General features: G+C 36.0%; 1 protein-coding gene across 3 annotated transcripts in view; it reads right to left on the reverse strand.

The window, feature by feature from the left end:
* The window catches only part of LOC113923148 (solute carrier organic anion transporter family member 1B3-like), a 71,591-nt gene that overhangs the window by 31,003 nt on the left and 19,703 nt on the right, over positions 1-20,885 (reverse strand). For all 3 annotated transcript variants that reach the window (XR_003520191.2, XM_027595766.1, XM_027595765.1), the window contains exon 3: positions 4,865-5,006. Coding sequence is in view for 2 of the 3 variants with exons in the window: in XM_027595766.1 (XP_027451567.1) it covers positions 4,865-5,006 (142 nt within the window). In the remaining variant the exon portion in view is untranslated. The remainder of the gene's footprint in view (positions 1-4,864; positions 5,007-20,885) is intronic.

The following is a 20,885-nucleotide window of genomic DNA, read 5'->3' on the forward strand; positions in this document are numbered from 1 at the left end:
CCTCCCCAATGTCTATCACCCAGTCACCCAATCCCTCCCACCCCCCACCACTCCAGTAATCCTGTTTCTTTCCTGGGATTAAGAATTCTTCATATCAGTGAGATCATATGATACTTGTATTTCTCTGATTGACTTATTTTGCTTAGCATAAAAACCTCTAGTTCCATCATGTCATTGCAAATGGCAAGATTGGGGTTTTTTTGCTGGCTGCATAATATTCCATTGTGTGTGTGTGTATATGTGTGTGTATATACACATACATATACATACATATACATATACATACATATACATATACATACACACACACACACACACATATATATATACCTACCACATCTTCTTTATACATTCATCTGTTGATGGACATCTAGGCTCTTTCCACAGTTTGGCTATTGTGGACATTGCTGCTATGAACATCGGGGTGCATGTGCCCCTTCAGATCAGTACATTTGTATCTTTGGAGTAAATACCCAGTAGTGCAATTGCTGGGTCATAGGGTAGCTCTATTTTCAACATTTTGAGGAAGCTCCATACTGTTTTCCAGAGTGGCTGCACCAGCTTGCATTCCCACCAACAGTGTAGGAGGGTTTCCCTTTCTCCGCATCCCCACCAACATCTGTCATTACCTGACTTGTTAATTTTAGCCATTCTGACTGGCATGAGGTGGTATCTCATTGAGTTTCTGATTTAGATTTCCCTTATGCCGAGCGATGTTGAACACTTTTTCATGTGTCTGTTGGCCACTTGGATGTCTTCTTTGAAATAATGTCTGTTCATGTCTTCTGCCCATTTCTTGATTGGATCATTTGTTCTCTGGGTGTTGAGTTTGATAAGTTCTTTATAGATTTTGGATATTAGCCCTTTATCTGATATGTCTTTTGAAATATCTTCTCCCATTCTGTTGGTTGTCTTTAGGTTTTGTTGACTGTTTCCTTTGCTGTGCAAAAGTTTTTATCTTGATGAAGTCCCAATAGTTCATTTTTGCCCTTGCTTTCCTTGCCTTTGGTGATGTTTCTAGGAAGAAGTTGCTGCGGCTGAGGTCGAAGAGGTTACTGCCTGTGTTCTCCTTTAGGATTTTGATGGACTCCTGTCTCACGTTTAGGTCTTTCAACCATTTTGAGTCTATTTTTGTGTGTGGTGTAAGGAAATGGCCAGTTTCACTCTTCTGCATGTGGCTGTCCACTTTTCCCAACACCATTTGTTGAAGGGACTGTTTTTTTTCCATTGGACATTCTTTCCTGCTTTGTCAAAGATTAATTGACCATAGAGTTGAGGGTCCATTTCTGGGCTCTCTACTCTGTTCCATTGATCTATGTGTCTGTTTTTATGCCAGTACCATACTGTCTCTACGATAACAGCTTTGTAATAGAGCTTGAAGTCTGGAATTGTGATGCCACCAGCTTTGCTTTTCTTTTTCAACATTCCTCTGGCTATTTGGGATCTTTTCTGGTTCCATACAAATTTTAGGGTTATTTGTTCCATTTCTTTGGGAAAATGTTGATGGTATTTTGATAGGGATTGCACTGAATGTGTAGATTGCTCGAGGTAGCATTGACATCTTCACAATGTTTGTTCTTCCAATCCATGAGCATGGAACGTTTTTCCATTTTTTTGTGTCTTCCTCAATTTCTTTAAGAGTATTTTATAGTTTTCCGAGTACAGATTCTTTGCCTCTTTGTTTAGATTTATTCCTATGTATCTTATGGTTTTGGGTGCAATTGTAAATGGGATAGACTCCTTAATTTCTCTTTCTTCTGTCTTGTTGTTGGTGTATATAAAAGCAACTGATTTCTGTGCATTGATTTTATATCCTGCCACTTTACTGAATTCCTGTATGAGTTCTAGCAGTTTTGGGGTGGGGTCTTTTGGGTTTTCCACATAAAGTATTATATCATCTGCAAAGAGTGAGAGTTTGACTTCTTTGATGATTTGGATGCCTTTCATTTCTTTTTGTTGTCTGATTGCTGTGGCTAGGACTTCTAATACTATGTTGAATAGCAGTGGTGATAGTGGACATCCCTGCCATGTTCCTGACCTTAGGGGGAAAGCTCTTGACTGAATTGTTTTTGACTGGGAAAAAATGCAGAAAATCTTCCTGACCTGAGAGAAAGTTGTTCATTCAAGCATTTATTAATTCACTCCTACCGTTCTTTAAATTCCTTTTAAGTACCTGTCATAGTGCTAGGAGCTAGAAATATAAAGAAGAAAGTAAACCTTATTATTTGTCCTCCAGAAGCTTATATACCAGTGATAAAAATAAGTAGATGAACAGAGGTGCTACTAGACAACAGAAAGGAAAAGCTTAAATTAAGTAGGTGTTACAATAAAGTTTCCTGGAGGAAAGGCCACTTGAGATGTAATGCAGAGTATAAGTTATTTAGATTAACAAGGAGCAGAAGAGCATTCCAAGTGGAAGAAGTCATGACCAACCTGACTCATCTGGAGCTACATATATAATAACAAATAGATAACAACCAATAATTACTGAACTTTTGATGGGGGAAAAAGCATGTAATAAAAGCACCAAAATGAACTGGCAGATAAAGTAACCCATGGAGAGAACATTAAATAAAGAAACTAAAAAGAGGAGAAACTGAAAAAATCTAGTCTCTCTAGAGGTGAAAGGGTAGGCTGCATCCATAACATAAGAACTGGCAGACAAAAATAATAAGAGAAAAATAAAGAATTTTTTTAAATTAAAAATACTATTAAAACATGTACATCCTGAGACCTGATAAGATGGAAGGTGGTATCAGAGAAGAATGATGGAACATAAAGCAAAAAAGTAGAATTTTAGGCAGAAAAAGTTAAAGGAACAAAATTATGAGGGAATTTAATATTCGTTTTATATATGTTTCAGAAGAAAGCAAGAAAATAGAGGGGAAGGAACAAATTTAATAATAGAAAATAAATTCCCTGAGTTAAAGAAAGACCTAAGCCTTCAGATGACAAAATTCTATATTTCTCCAGCATTAAGTAATGTAAAATAAACAGTTCTGATATATGTTGGTAAAATTTCTGAAATTCAGGGATAAAAATGAGGTGCATGACAATGACATTGATAATGATTTCTTATGTGTAACACTGAATATTATAGATCAGGTAAATGTTTTAAATGTTCTGAGGAAAAAAGATTTTGAAAATTTAATTCTATAATCAGACGTTATTACTTGAATATAATGATAAAGTAAATACATTTTCCAACAAGCAAGGGCTTAGAAAATGTTATTTCTATTATTTCCATGCAAAAAATAACTACTTGAAGATATACTCCACAAAAACTAAAGATGAGATTTGAAATCATAAGATTCAATTAACAGTGGTAAGGAAAGAAACTAGTAAAACCTAAAACCATGTCTATGTAATTACTGTTAAATAGCTACAAAGTTTAACAAAAATATTAAGAATCCATTCCTCAATAAAAAGAGACACATAATAATAGAATTAGAATTTAAATTAGAATTAGAATGGAGTTAGAATTTAAAGCTAATTAATAGTCTAAACTAAAACTTTAGGTGATTTCATTAAATCTCGGAGGTGGAAGAGTAAAGGATATGCAGGGCATAATAACCTCTTAATCATAAAAAGACAGAATTCATAATAAAAAAATAAATGGGTCTTTCTTTATGCAATTATTTTTTTAAAATATTCAATAGCTAATATATTTTTAAATAAGTTAAGTAAACAGCAAACTTATTTGTAATTAATACAACAGAAATAATTTTGAGTCCCTTCAAATCATTAAAAAATCTAAAAAGGGCCCAAGATGGCAGGCACCATGAAGAAGGGGGCTGAGAAGATGTCAATGTTATTTCTGAAGATCAACAAAAGAAAAAAAAATTGCAATGAATACAAGTAGAGCTGAAGGAAGAAAGAAGTGAAAAAGAAACAACTCTAAAATTTAGAAGATGCTTGTGAGGACATCATGCTTGCAGATAATGAGTGCTTAATGATACCTGACCTAATTGGTGATGTTTTCATTAGGCATTCTCAAGAAGAAACATAGGAAATGTTAAAAGAAACAAGAAAAATTTGTAAGAATAAATTGATGCCTGAGAATCCAGAGTGGAATTAATTCAGGGGGTGTTAACAGATTCAGTTATATGCAAGATTTGGGAGCAACATAAACCTTGAAGATGATGAAAGTTAAACATTTTATAATACTTTTAAAAATTTGTTTAATAAACTTGAATATTATTTAAAATTTTTAAAAAATCTATAAGGGGGAGGGCAAAGGTAATGAGCTACCATTTCATGAAATAAGAGAAAATAATATCTAATACTTACATAAAACCTCACTGTTATTTGAGAAATCCAAATTAAAGACAACAAAGCAATATATTCAATGTTTAAAAAAAAACACTTTTCAACCCAAATTTTATACCCAGTTAAACAGTACAAACCTAACAGAGATTGCTTCAAAGCTGTTCCTCCTTCTCAAATCATTACAGTCATAATCCTCTCTCCAACCTTTAATTTTTAATTTCTTTTTTGTACTAGGACATCTTGAGAGAGGGAAGGTACAGCCCTGCAAAGCATTAGTTTGCAAACAATGAGTTGGTATAGATCAAGGTTTCTCAACCTCTGCATTATTGACATTCTGGGCTAGATAATTCTTTGTCGTGGGTGTTGTCATGTGCATTGTAGGATGTTTAGTGGCACCCCTAGCCTCTACTACTAGATGCCTATAACAATCTCCCTCCCCTCAGTTATGACAATCAAAAATAACATCAGATATCACTGAATTGTCCCTGGGGGGCAAATTTACTCCTGACTGAAAATCAGTGGTGTAGAGTTTGCATGAACAGTTTTTACCTCTGCAAATCTTGTTACTAATAACAAAAATAGAAATAAAAATTACCAATTTCAAAGCTTCCATCAATTAAGCCAGAAACCGAAGATGGTATGTCAAATCTCCTTTCTATTTGAGTGATGGAACTTTTCATGATGACTCCACCTAGTCCCTTACACATAAAGCTCAATGACAGGGCTACTAAGAACATCTAAGAAAAAGCAGAAAGAAAGGATAAAATAATTAATAAAAAGACTATAATACTTATATATGCATTGAATTAAAAATAACTTACCTTCTTTACTTAAAAACATTATTTTTATCATTAAAATCATATTCAACTTTCCTCTATACCAATTGGTACTTCCTAGTCCTTTTAACATTATCATCACTGTACTGATAAAGCATCATTTTCTAACTTGTTTACATCAGATAATTAGAGTAGAACAGTCAAGGCTGTTTTTTTCATTTTATATTTTTAACTGATTTTTTAAAAAGCTAGATAATGACCTGAGATGGTGATAATGATAAGCTATCTTTATTCCCCAATGAATCATACAGACTAACTGTGAGGGGAGTGGCTAGACATTCTCAAAGATGGCATTTCCAGGAAGTCAGCTGGAAAATGGAAGTTTTTTTAAATTTATAAAACCTCACTATTATTGGAGAAATCCAAATAAAAATGAAAAAAAAAAGCAGTATATTCAACATTCTAAAAAAATACTTTAGTGAAGGGTGGAGTAAGATGGCAGAGGAGTAGAAGACCTGGATTTCGTCTGGTCTCAGGAATTCAGCTGAATAGGGATCAAACCATTCTGAACACCTACGAACTCAACAGGAGATTGAAGATAAGAATAGTAACAACTCTCTGAACAGAAAAGCGACCACTTTCTGGAAGGTAGGACGTGCGGAGAAGTGAATCCGAGGCGATATTCGGGAGGATAGACGGTGGGGGAGGGGTCCTCCGTCGGCCGCTTCTGGCAAGTGATAGAGCCGGGGAGCACAAAATCGGACGTTTTAGAAGTTGGCTCCGCTGAGGGACGTCGCTCCAGTGGCTAAGCGGGGCGGTGGAACCCTCGCGGGACAGTGTGGTCTCAGGACCCTCGGGGTCACAGAAAGACCGGGGGTGCCTGAGTGCGGCAGAGCTCCCAGGTATCGGAGCGGGGAAGCCGGCTGCAGAGACGGAGCCGAGGCGCGGTCTCTCAGCTCTGGGTTGCCATAAACTGTGATCCGCGGCCCAGTCAGGCAACTGCTCCTCCAGCAGGGACCCAACAAGCGGCAGAGCCAGGGAGACTCCCCTTCCTCCCCGGGGAGGAGCAGCGCAGGAACGCACCGCAGGGATCTGCTGGGTTTGAAGACTCCACACGGAGTTGGGTGCCAGAGATAGAAACAATCGGTCACAGGCCAGGTGAGCATGGAGTGCGGCTGGAGACCGGGGAGACGGGAGTGACTGCTTTTCTCTGGGGGCACACTGAGGAGCGGGGTCCCGAGTTCTCAGCTCCTCCGAGTGGAGATTGGGAGGCCACCATTTTCACCCTGGTCCTCCAAAGCCTACCAAGAGCTTGCAGGGAACAAAAGCTCCTGAGAGCAAACCCGAGCGGCTTGCTTAGCTGGGACCGACAAGGGCGGGGCAATTGCGCCTCCGGCAAAGATATTTGGGAATCACGGCAACAGGCCCCTCCCCCAGAAGATCAGCATAAATAGCCAGGAAGCCAAAACCAAGTTTACTGATCAAGGAGAACGGGAGAACTCTAGCGCTAGGGGAATACTGCACATAGAATTCATGGCTTTTTTACCATGATTCATTAGTTTTTCAAAGTTAATTTTTTTAACTGTTTTTTTCTTAATTTTTCTTTTTCCCTTTTACAACAAACATCTTATCAATCCCTTTTTAAAAAAAACATTTTTTATTTTTCATTTTTAGAGTCATATTTTTATCCCTTCATAGTAGTTACCCTTATTTTGGGCATATATATATATATATATATATATATATATATATATATAAAGTTGTTCTCTCTTTAAAATTTTGAGATACAATTTCTTCTAACAGATCAAAATATACCCTAAATCACTAGTGTATGGCTTTGTTCCAGTGTCCTGCCTGATCACATTCTCTCCCTTTTTTTTCTTTTTTTTAAAATCTTCTTTCTTTTTAAAAACAACTTCTTATCTATCAATTTCTTTTATAAAATCTTTTATAATTTTCATCTTTATCCCTTTCATCTTGCATCCCTTCATTGTATCAACCCTTATTTTGTACATATATGTCTTTCTTCCTTTAAAATTTTAGCAGGCACTTTCTTCTAACAGACCAAAATACGCCCAAAATCTAGTGTGTGGCACTGATCTATACACTAGCCTGATCATATTTGATCATATTCTGTTTTGTTTTTGTTTTGTTTTGTTTTGTTCTGTTTTTGTTTGTTTTTATCTTTTTTTTTTTCTCTTTCTTCTTTCTTTCCCTTTCTTGTCCCCTGGTTTCAGGTCTTTTCTGATTTGTATAGAGTATATTTGCTGGAGACTATGTTAACCTGTTAGCATTCTGTTCTCTCATTCATCTATTCTCCTCTGGACAAAATGACAAGATGAAAAAAATCACCTCAGCAAAAAGAACAAGAGGTAGTACCGTCTGCCAGGGACCTACTCAATACTGACATTAGTACGATGTCAGACCTAGAATTCAGAATCATGACTTTAAAGATACTAGCTGGGCTTGAAAAAAGTGTGGAAATTATTAGAGAAACCCTTTCTGGAGAAATAAAAGAACTAAAATCTAACCAAGTTGAAATCAAAAAGGCTATTAGTGAGGTACAATCAAAAATGGGGGCACTAATGCTAGGATAAATGAGGCAGAAGAGAGAATCAGCGATATAGAAGATCAAATGATGGAAAATAAAGAAGCTGAGAAAAAGAGAGATAAACAACTACTGGATCACCAGGGCAGAATTCGAGAGATAAGCGATACCATAAGACGAAACAACATTAGAATAATTGGGATCCCAGAAGAAGAAGAAAGAGAGAGAGGGGCAGAAGGTATATTGGGGCAAATAATAGAGAACTTCCCTAATGTGGGGAAGGAAACAGGCATCAAAATCCAGGAGGCACAGAGAAACCCTTTCAAAATCAATAAAAATAGGTCAACACCCCGACATCTAATAGTAAAGCTTAGGAGTCTCAGAGACAAAGAGAAAATCCTGAAAGCAGCTCGGGAGAAGAGATATGTAACCTACAATGGTAGAAACATTAGATTGGCAACAGACCTATCCACAGAGACCTGGCAGGTCAGAAAGGACTGGCATGATATCTTCAGAGCACTAAATGAGAAAAATATGCAGCCAAGAATACTATATCCAGCTAGGCTGTCACTGAAAATAGAAGGAGAGATAAAAAGCTTCCAGGACAAACAAAAACTAAAGGAATTTGCAAATACAAAACCAGCCCTACAAGAAATATTGAAAGGGGTCCTCACAGCAAAAAGAAAGCCTAAAAGCATCATAGATCAGAAAGGAACACAGACAATATACAGTTACAGTCTCCTTACAGGCAATACAATGGCACTAAATTCATACCTTTCAATAGTTACCCTGAATGTAAATGGGCTCAATGCCCCAATCAAAAGACACAGGCTCTCAGATTGGATTAAAAAACAAGACCCATCAATATGCTGTCTACAAGAGACTCATTTTAGACCCAAGACACTCCCAGATTGAAAGTGAGGGGGTGGAAAATCATTTACCATGCTAATGGACACCAAAAGAAAGCTGGGGTGGCAATCCTTATATCAGACAAATTAGATTTTAAAACAAAGACTGTAATAAGAGATGAAGAAGGACACTCTATCCTACTTAAAGGGTCTATCCAACAAGAAGATCTAACAATTGTAAATATCTATGCCCCTAACATAGGAGCAGCCAATTATATAAGGCAATTAATAACAAAAGCAAAGAAACACATTGACAACAATACAATAATAGTGGGGGACTTTAACACCCCCCTGACTGAAACGGACAGATCATCTAAGCAAAAGATCAACAAGGAAATAAAGACTTTAAATGACACACTGGACCAAATGGACTTTACAGACATATTCAGAACATTCCATCCCAAAGCAACGGAAAATACATTCTTCTCTAGTGCCCATGGAACATTCTCCAGAATTGATCACATCCTAGCTCACAAATCAGGTCTCAACCAGTACCAAAAGATTGGGATTATTCCCTGCATATTTTCAGACCACAGTGCTCTGAAACTAGAACTCAATCACAAGAGGAAAGTTGGAAAGAACTCAAATACATGGAGGCTAAAGAGCATCCTACTAAAGAATGAATGGGTCAACCAGGAAATTAAAGAAGAATTAAAAAATTCATGGAAACCAATGAAAATGAAAACACAACTGCTCAAAATCTTTGGGATACAGCAAAGGCAGTCCTGAGAGGAAAGTATATAGCAATACAAGCCTTTCTCAAGAAACAAGAAAAGTCTCAAATACACAACCTAAGCCTACACCTAAAGGAGCTAGAGAAAAAAAGCAAATAAAGCCTAAACCCAGCAGGAGAAGAGAAATAATAAAGATCAGAGCAGAAATCAATGAAATAGAAACCAAAAGAACAGTAGAACAGATCAACGAAACTAGGAGCTGGTTCTTTGAAAGCATTAACAAGATTGATAAACCCCTGGCCAGACTTATCAAAAAGAAAAGAGAAATGACCCAAATCAACAAAATCATGAATGAAAGAGGAGAGATCCCAACCAACACCAAAGAAATACAAACAATTATAAGAACATATTATGAGCAACTCTATGCCAGCAAATTAGATAACCTGGAAGAAATGGGTGCATTCCTAGAGATGTATCAACTACCAAAACTGAACCAGGAAGAAATAGAAAACCTGAGCAGACCTATAACCACTAAGGAAATTGAAGCAGTCATCAAAAATCTCCCAACAAACAAAAGCCCAGGGCCAGATGGCTTCCCAGGGGAATTCTATCAGACATTTAAAGAAGAATTAATACCTATTCTCCTGAAACTGTTCCACAAAATAGAAATGGAAGGAAATCTTCCAAACTCATTTTATGAGGCCAGCATTACCTTGATCCCAAAACCAGACAAAGACCCCATCAAAAAGGAGAATTACAGACCAATATCTCTGATGAACATGGATGCAAAAATTCTCACCAAAATACTAGCCAATAGGATCCAATAATACATTAAAAGGATTATTCACCATGACCAAGTGGGATTTATCCCTGGGCTGCAAGGCTGGTTCAACATCCACAAATCAATCAACGTGATACAATACATTAACAAAAGAAAGAACAAGAATCATATGGTCCTCTCAATAGATGCAGAAAAAGCATTTGAGAAAGTACAGCATCCTTTCTTGATCAAAACTTTTCAGAGTATAGGGATAGAGGGTACATACCTCAATATCATAAAAGCCATCTACGAAAAACCTACAGCGAGTATCATTCTCAATGGGCAAAAGCTGAGAGCTTTTCCCCTAAGGTCAGGAACGCGGCAGGGGTGTCCACTATCACCACTGCTAATCAACATAGTATTAGAAGTCCTAGCTACAGCAATCAGACAACAAAAAGAAATCAAAGGCATCCAAATCGGCAAAGACGAAGTCAAACTCTCACTCTTTGCAGATGATATGATACTGTATGTGGAAAACCCAAAATACTCCACCCCAAAACTGCTAGAACTCATACAGGAATTCAGTAAAGTAGCAGGATATAAAATCAATGCACAGAAATCAGTGGCATTCCTATACACCAACAACAAGACAGAAGAGAGACAAATCAAGGAGTCGATCCCATTTACAATTGCACCCAAAACCATAAGATAGCTAGGAATAAATCTAACCAAAGAGGCAAAGGATCTGTACTCAGAAAACTATAAAATACTCTTAAAGAAATTGAAGAAGACACAAAGAAATGGAAAAACGTTCCATGCTCATGGATTGGAAGAACAAACATTGTGAAGATGTCAATGCTACCTCGAGCAATCTACACATTCAATGTGATCCCCATCAAAATACCATCCACTTTTTTCAAAGAAATGGAACAAATAATCCTAAAATTTGTATGGAACCAGAAAAGACCCCGAATAGCCAGAGGAATATTGAAAAAGAAAAGCAAAGCTGGCGGCATCACAATTCCGGACTTCCAGCTCTATTACAAAGCTGTCATCGTAGAGACAGTATGGTACTGGCACAAGAACAGACACATAGATCAATGGAACAGAATAGAGAGCCCAGAAATGGACCCTCAACTCTATGGTCAACTCATCTTTGACAAAGCAGGAAAGAATGTCCAATGGAAAAAAGACAGTCCCTTCAACAAATGGTGTTGGGAAAATTGGACAGCCACATGCAGAAGAATGAAAATGGACCATTTCCTTACACCACACACAAAAATAGACTCCACTGTTGAATCACAGATCTGTACTTCTGAAACAAATAATACAACATATGTTAAGAAAAAAGAAAAAGAAGATAGCAGGAGGGGAAGAATGAAGGGGAGTAAGTCGGAGGGGGAGCCGAACCATGAGAGACAATGGACTCTGAAAAACAAACTGAGGGTTCTAGAGGGGAGGAGCATGGGGGGTTGGGTTAGCCTGGTGATGGGTATTAAAGAGGGCATATTCTGCGTGGAGCACTAGGTGTTATGCACAAACAATGAATCATGGAACACTACATCAAAAACTAATGATGTATGGTGATTAACATAACAGTAAAAAAATTAAAAAAATACTTTAGTGGTTATACATATTTTATTTTCAAATTCATTTTAACAAAATGTGTTGATTCGTCCTTCTTACAGCCCACATTTATACCCATAAGTAAATTCCTTTTACATCCAACATTAAAATATTATTCTGCTATGGACTAATGTTTGTGTCCCCACCAATTCATATGTTGAAACCCTAATCCCTAATGTGATGATATTTGGAGAGAGGTCCTTTGGGAATTAGGTCATAAAGATAGAGCCCTCATGCTAGGATTAGTGTCCTTAGAAGGGCTTACTTCTCTCTCTCTCTCTGCTTTGTGAGGACACAAGAAAATAGCCATCTGAAAACGAGGAAGAGTGTTCTCACCAGAACCCAACTATGCTGGTACCCAGATCTCAAGATTTCCAGCCCCCAGAACGATGAGAAATAAATTTTTGTTGTTTAAGCCACCTAGTCTGTGCTATTTTCTTTTTTTTTAAGATTTTATTTATTTATTTGACAGCAAGAGAGGGAACACAAGCAGGGGGAGTGGGAGAGGGAGAAGCAGGCTTCCCGCTGAGCAGGGAGCCCAATGCAGGGCTCGATCCCAGGACCCTGGGATCATGACCTGAGCCGAAGGCAGCCGCTTAATGACTGAGCCACCCAGGCGCCCCTGTGCTATTTTCTTATAGCAACCCAAGCTGATTCAGACAGGTCTTTCTCATTACCTCCTATACCACCAGTGGTAGCCACCATCATGCATAGCCTGGAACATCACATTAGCCTCTTATTAGATCTTTCTGCTTCCGCTCTCATTCCCCTTACAGTCTCTTCTCAACACAGTAACTACAAAAATTCTTTCAAAGTAAAAATTAGATTATGCCACCACTCCCTATTTTCCCATCTCCCTCTTAGTAATATCTAGTCTTTCCAACAGCCTACAAGGCTCTAAATGATCTGCCCCCCCCCCAGTTATCCCGTCCCTAAAAATATTCCATTTTACCCTTCTGATCTCATCTTCTGTTACTCTAGTTCTTGCTCATTCCTCTCCATCCACAAGAGCCTTTTTGTTTTACCTTGAGCATTTCAGGTTTATTATTTTGACACAAGTTCTTTGTTCTTGCTTTTCTTCCTTCAGGGAAAGCTCTTCCCCATAGTTATATCCTTATCACTCACTCTCTCACATCCTTGAGGCTTTTGCTCAATGTAACTTTCAGAGTGAGGCTTTCCTTACCCATCCTATTTAAAATTATACCACTTTCCCCTCACAATGAATTTTATGTATGTATGTATGTATGTATGTATGTATGTATGTAATATATGTTGCCTTCACTATAACTTTCATCAGGCTAGGATTTTTTTTCGTCTGTTTTGTTCACTGGTATATCTCCGGGGCATAGAACAGTGCCTGCCACAAAGATGTTAAAAAATGTATTGAGTTTTTGTCTAACTAGAACTTACTATGTGTCTTACATGAGGTTATGCTTGGAGAAGGGGATGAGAGGCCCAATACAGCCCTTCCATGGCTGGAAAAATGTGTGTACTTTCCTTCCTGCATATGGAAATTTTAATGAAGTTGAAAGGGCTTGAGAAAAGTTGTAAATGTTACAACTTATTAGAAATAACTAAGAATTCTTATGTAAGATATAGGAAGTCATCTAAGAATGAAACACCAAAGGTAGAAGGGTATCAAAGCCAGTTTTGCTAAGTTGGTAAAGGGAACAAAAAGACTCATAGGAAAAAAGATATTAAATTTGTCCAGAGAGATTAGACAAAATTATGAACATTTTCTTCAAGGACAGCCCATTCTGACATATTATAGTATCATTTACTATCTTTACATTATAGAACAGAAAGGAAAATTTTCCAGTTCTAATCATTTAAAAAAAATCATGTTATTGACACCAGAAATTAAGAAATGGAGATGGGATGGGGTGCTTGGTGGTTCAATTGGTTAAGCATCCTACTCTTGATTATGGCTCAGGTCATGATCTCAGGATTGTGAGATCGAGCCCCATGTCAGACTCCATGCTGGGTGTGGAGCCTGCTTAAGATTCTCTCTCTCTCTCCCTCTGCCCCTCCCTGAACTGTCCCTCTCTCTCTGAAAAAAAAAAAAAAAAAGAAATGGAGATGGGAAGGATGTCAGCAAGATGATAAAATAGGAACCCTCAATCCTCCTTCCCCCATGGATACATAGACTTAACAACAAACTGAATATCTCTGTGAGAAATCCAGAAACCATTTAAAATATTTGTGCATCCTACACAGTGGGAAGCCAACCTCACAAATTCAGTAGGAAAATCTGTGACACTCTCAACTTTCTTGCCAGAGCCTTCCCCCAACAAAGCATCATTGATGCAATTGGGACAAAATCCCCAACTCCCATATTCTGTCTGGGGAGAGAAAGGAATAGAACTTATAACCAATGTTCTGACTTGTATGGAGGCAGCATGAGGGACCAGTTTGTATTCAAGTACTGACAAGAGTGGAGGGCCAGACTTGAGTGTCTCTAGAATAAAGACAGTAAACTATGAACTAGAATCTGTAGTACCAGGGATAGACACTAGGTGGAGCACCAGGATTGTAATTTACTAAACCAGGGAGGGTGCAGTTATTTTAGGCACCAGGCAGAAGTCCTTAGTAAACACCAGCAAACTTCTCCAATAGCGCAAGGAGGACACACATCCAAAAAAAAACTTGAGAGGTCTAGACAATCTCTAGCTTGGCTACATGGTTAAACTCATCCCTGTACAAAACCACAAAGTCTGAGAGAGTTGGCTGATTTTCAAATGCCAAAGTTCCCCAACAACAAAAAATAATAAGACATATAAAGAAACAGGAAACCACAACACATTTAAAGGAAGAAATTAAATCTCCAGAAATTGACTCTAAAGAAATGGAGATACATGAATTGCCAGAAAAATAATTCAAAATTACCATAAGGATATTCAATGAATTAAAACACAAAATAGATATACCTCTAAATGAAATCAGAAAAACAATACATAAATAAAGTGAGATTATTTATGAAGAAACAGAAACTTGGAAGAAGAACCAAACAGAAATTCCAGAACTGAAGAAAACAGGTAATGTTTTCTTCTTAACATTACCTGACTTGAAAACTTCACTAGAGGAGCTCAAAATTAAACTTGACCAGACAGAAAAAGAATTAACAAACTCAGAGACTGAGCCAAGAGGGGAAAAAAAAATGAATGAATAAATATGAAGAATGTAAAGAACCCATGGGACACCACCATCAAGCAGAACAGTATTTGCATTATGAGAATACCAGAAGAAGAAAGAGAAAGGGGCAGAAAAATTATTTAAAGACTATAGCTCCAAATTTTCCAAATCTAAGTAAAGAAATGTACATGCAAATTTGATAAATTCAAAGAAGCACATCTCGGGTAAATGTCATGAGACCGACACAAAGATACATCATAATCAAACTGTCAAAAGTCACAGACAAAAAGAAAATCTTGAAAGCAGTAGGAGAAAAGTGACTCATCACATACAAAGGAATTCCCATTAGATTATCATCAGATTTTTCAGCAAAAAAACTTGCAGACTAGAAAGGAATAGAATAAAATATTCAAAGTACTAAAAGAAAAAGGCTGCCAACAAACAATATTATATCTGTCAAAACTGTCCTTTAAGAATAAGGAGAAATCAAGACTTTCCCAGATAAGTCAAAGCTGAGGGAATTCATAACCACTAGATCTGTCATACAAGAAACACTGAAGGTTCTACAAGTTGAAGTGAAAGGATGAATAGCAACACAAAACCATACCAAAATATAATATTCCCTAGTAACGGAAATATAAAATACAATAATACAATTGTATCGTCTATAGAGTATACATAAAGGGAAATGAAAGGAGAATCAACATACATCACTAAAAAAAAATTAAACACAAAGAGAAACATCAAGACAGGAAAAGAGAACAAAAACTTTTAAGACAGAAAGAAAACAAGTGACAAAATGGCAACAGTTCTTTCCTATCCATAATAGTTTAAATCTAACTTGATTGAGTACATTAATTAAAAGATATAGACTGTCTGAACTGATTTAAAAAATAGGATTCACCTACATGCTGTCTACAAGAAACTCATTTTAGATCTAGGCACCAAAAAGCGAAAAATGAAAGGGTATGTAATAAGCTGAATATTTCTCTCCCTTCAAAATTCATGTTGAAAACCTAATCATCAAAGAGATGGTATTAAGAAGTGGGGCTTTTGGAAGGTTATTATGTCAAGCAGACAGAGACCCCATGAATAGGATTAGCATCCTTATAAAAGAGACCCCAGAGGGCTCTCCTGCCCTTTTTCCATCGTATGAAGACACAATGAGAAAACAGCCATCTATGAATCAGGAAACAAGACATCACCAGGAACCTAATCTGCCAGCACCTTGATCTTGAATTTCCCAACCTCCAAAACTATGAGAAATAAATATTTGTTATTTAAGCCACCCAGTCTACAGTATTTTTGTTATACCTGCTCAAACAGGTGACGAATATTTTATGCAAACAAGAACCTAGAGAGAACAGGGATGGCCATACTTTCATAGATAAAATAGTCTTTAAGACAAAAACTATCACAAGAGACAAAGAAGGACATTACATAAAGAAAAAAGGGTCAATTAATCAGGAAGATATAACAATTACAAACATATATGTAACTAAAATTAGAAAACTCAAATATTTGAAGCAAACATTGACAGAACTATGAGTAGAAATAGAAACATATTAAAAATATGAGATTCAATACCCCACTTTTAATAATGGCTAGAACAACCAGATAGGAAATCAAAGGGGAAACAGAAGACTTGAACAACACTGTAAGGCAGTTAGACCTAATTGGACATAGACGTTTATAGAACACTCTATCTATCAGAATATACATTGTTCTCAAGTGCACATGAAACATTTTCCAAAACAGACCATATGTTATGTCACAAAACAGTCCTAACAAATTTAATAAAATTGAAATCATACAATGTATTCTCATTGACCACAGAAAAATCCACAGATATGTGGAAATTAACCAATACAACCAATAGATCAAAGAAGAAATCAAAAGAGAATTTAGAAACTATCTGGAGACAAATGAAAATGAAAACACAATGTACCAAAACATATGGGATGTCATAAAAGCACTACTAAAAGTGTATAGTGATAGATGACAATGTTGAAAAAATAGATCTCAAATCAACAACCTATCCTTATACCTCAAGGTCTAGACAAAGAAGAAAAAACTCAACCCAAAGTTACCAGAATTAAGTAAATAATAAGGATTTTAAAGTAGAGATAAATGAAAAAGGGAATAGAAAAACAATAGAAAAAAATCTATGAAACTAAGAGTTAGATTTTGAAAGAATCAACAAAATTGACAAAAACTTAGATTAAGAAAAAGAGGAGACTCAAATAGCTAAAATTAGAAATGAAAGAGGAAACATTATAATGCCATGGAAATAAAATAAGGTATGAACAATTATATGCCAAAACACTGGGTAACCTAGAAGAAATGGATAAATTACTAGAAACATACAACTTACCAGGATTGGATAATGAAGAAATAAAAAATCTGAACAGACCTGTATCTAGTGAGGAGATTGAAACTGTAATTAGAAACTTCCCAACAGAGACAGTATAGGACAGGATGGTTTCACTGGAGAATTCTACCAAACATTTAAAGAATTAATGCTAATCCTTCTCGAACAGTTCCAAAGAATTGGAGAGGAGGGAATACTCCCAAACTCATTAAATGAGGCCACAGGACCTGATATCAAAGCCAAACAAAGACATCACAAGGAAAAGAAACTACAGACTAGTATCCCTGATGAATACTGTTGTAAAGATGCTCAACAAAATACTAGCAAACAGTAATTAACAGTGCATTAAAAGGATTATACATCATAACCAAGTGGAATTTATAACTGGAATGCAAGTCCGATTGTTGAAAATCCGACTTATGAAAATCAATCAGTGTAACATATCACATTAACAAAATGAAGAATAAAACCACATAATCATCTCAATAGATGCAGAAAAGGTGTTTCACAAAATTCAACTGTCTTATGATAGAAGCACTTAACAAACTAAGAATAGAAGGAAACATTGAAAACTTTTCCTCTGAGATCAGGAACAAGGCAAGGATGCCCACTGTAGCTACTACTACTCAACAGAGTACTAGAAGTTCTAGCCAGAGTAATTAGACAAGAAAAAAAAATTAAAGGCATACAAACTGGAAAAGAAGTAAAATTATATTTTTACCATATTATTTTATAATTTATATTATTATTATTTGTTCACAGATGACATGATCTTATTTGTAGAAATCTGTAAAGATTCCACACACAAAAAAGCTACTAGAACTACTAAACAAGTACAGCAAAGACACAGAATAAAAAATTAACACTCAAAAATCAGTTGTGTTTCTATACACTGAAAATAAGCAATCTGAAACGGAAATTAAGAAAAGAATCCCATTTACTATAGCATTGAAGGAATAAAATATTTAAGAATAAACTAAGGAGGTGAAAGACTTATATGCTTAAAACTACAAAACATTGCTAAAGAAATCAAAGAAGATCAAATAAGTGGAAAGACATCTGTGCTAATAGATTGGAAGATGTAATATTGTTAAAATGTCCATGTTACTCAAAGTTAAAATGTTCATACTACTAAGTGAGGGTATGCTGATGATCTGGGGAGGCATGTTAAACAAGGAAAGGTGCATGTTTTCACTTATTGAGTGAGTGGGATACCCAATTAACCTCCTCTCAGTTCTCCCTGGGACCTCTCTTCATCCCGTTATCAGTATCTTTGCCTTTGATGGACCCTTGGAGCCACTTCCATGGTTTTCAGTTTTCTTCTCTTGCACTTGTCTTGGACTAGGATTTCTTTCTAGTTTTTACTATTTACCTTTCAGAAAACCCTCATGGTTTCGGATTTACAGACTATATCACTTCTTGTTTTCTAGCAGAGGAATGAGTTGCTTTTAATACCTTTTAGATTATTCATTAGAATTAGAGGGAGGAAGAGGTGGCTTCTGCCTTATGCCCAGTCTGCTGTGAAGAACTAGAAGGCTTCAAGTTTTGGCTCTCTTCTAATGAATAAATAGAAAAAAAATGTTATCAGGCTCTCCATCAAACTCAGATGCCTAACACGTAATGAGCAAAGGCTCAATAAGTGTTTTTGGGTTGTTGGATAAATTATTATTCCCCCAATTCAGATTATAAATCTGGTACAGAGTCAACAGGTAGTGAAACCTCTCATTTCTTAGTTTCCTCAGTTTTTCAATGGAGATAATTATAGTAAAGTTGTTATGAGGATTAATTTAAATAATATACACAAAATTCTTGACACAGGGCTAGCCACACAGTAAGCACCGATAAATGTATTTTTATTACCATTATGAGCTACCATCATCCAGTTTTTAGCTTTAGGTTCATTCAGATCAAAACAGGGCTTATGGTCATTTAGCTAAGCACACTTTTATGCCATATACTATTACAGGTGTTGCAGAATCAGTAATGAGCATATTGACAATATGATTCATTGATTATTGAAGAAATAGAAAAGTGAACTCATCTAAATGCTGACCATCAAAGCACTCATTTGTGAAATCAAAGAGGAGAAATTTTCAGAAAGTAATAGAATATCTCATTAAAGCAGATATAAATATTATCAAATATAAACCTTGTCCTGTATGAGAGGAAATTCCTAGAAGTTCAGAGAAAGCTTTTTCATGGTTCGTATCTTCAATCTTAAAAGGAAAATTAGCTCAATATAAGAGAGACTCAAAAAAGTAAAAATCTCACAGTATAATTCTAAACGGCTTTTTTAAAAAAGGAAAAAATTCACTGAACCCTACCTCTGAAACTAATAGTACACTATATGTTAATTAATTGCATTTAAATAAAATAAAATTTTAAAAACAAAAATTAAATTAAAATTGAAAAAAGAAAAAGGTAATAGATGTAAACACATAGCCATAATAGAATCTCTCCAATGAACTGGGATTTTAGAAGGATATGAAATGAGTTAATATAGATAGATTTATAAATGTGCTTTCTTTTAATCTAACTACAACCCTATGAGATGGGCAATTTTAACCCTGTTCCTCATGCAGGACTGAAGTACAGAGAAAGAATGATATGATGATTTTCTCAGAACCTAAAAAATCAAAAGGAATAAGAAAGCTGAAATATTTAGTGAAAAACATTAAAAGGCCTATGCCATGAAGTAGAGAACTTAAGACTGAAAGATTTTGAAACAGAGATAAAAATATTCACAATTATCAAATGGATATTAAAGGATCACAGGTAGAAGGAGATAACCCATTCAGGTAAGAGATAAAGTCTATATTTACCTGCAATCATGGCAAGTAAGTCCATTATACTTTTTGGCAAGAGTTCTGGAATTGAAGTCAGAAGAGAGTTCCAAGTTTCCATTTTGCCAGAGGTACAGCCATGATTAACTCAGTTAACTCATTTGAACCTCAATTCGTTTATTCAGCAAACCATTTATTGAGCAACTCCAATATGGCAAATACTCTGCTACATATTGGAGTTGAGACAAGTGCAGAGTAAGAAGGGCAGTAAAAGCTGGACATAATAAGTGCCCTAAAAGAACTAATAATTTCCTGGGGCAAAAACAATAAATAACACCAGCATAATATAATGAATACTATAAATGTGTAATGTCATGAGTACATAGGAAAGATGATTAATTCTGTTTATACTGGTTAAAGTTTTTATAGGTGTGGTGACATTTGAACTAAGTCTTTAAAAGATAATAGAAATGTAGAATTTGAAGAAGAAATAAACATTTAAAACAAAATAGGAAACACATGAAAAGCCCAAGTAGTGAAAGAACACAGATAATTTGAAAAACAGAAAGATTATCTGTGTGGGTGGAACATAAGGATAGAAATATTCCAAACATTGGGAGATGAAATTGTGTTTTTAAACGTAACATAAGGGAATTAAATTTTAGAGGGCCGATTCCAGTATCTGTGTAAAAGATGGACTTAATAACAAAGAAATTTGTTAGAAAGCTGATTTCAGGGGGAAAAAAATGCTAATGGCTGGAAAGAAGGAAACAAAAGATCACAGACACACTTTGGAGACGTTTAAGAGGAGAATCAACAAGATGTGGGAATAAGGGAAAATGAGTTTTCTGAGTTTATTTTCTAAGTTTTTAGTTTGGGTAAGTGTATGTAGTAATATTGTTATTTGAGATGAGAAAAAGAGAAGTCTTGGGGTTAAAAACAACAAAATCATCTTTTCAAAAGTCAGGTTTGAGATTCCTAAAAATAAACATGCATCAAGGAGACACAACTGGCAGGCTTGGTGCTCAGGGGAGAGTT

The sequence above is a fragment of the Zalophus californianus genome, chromosome 9 (genome assembly GCF_009762305.2).
Source record: "Zalophus californianus isolate mZalCal1 chromosome 9, mZalCal1.pri.v2, whole genome shotgun sequence".
Taxonomy (NCBI): domain Eukaryota; kingdom Metazoa; phylum Chordata; class Mammalia; order Carnivora; family Otariidae; genus Zalophus; species Zalophus californianus.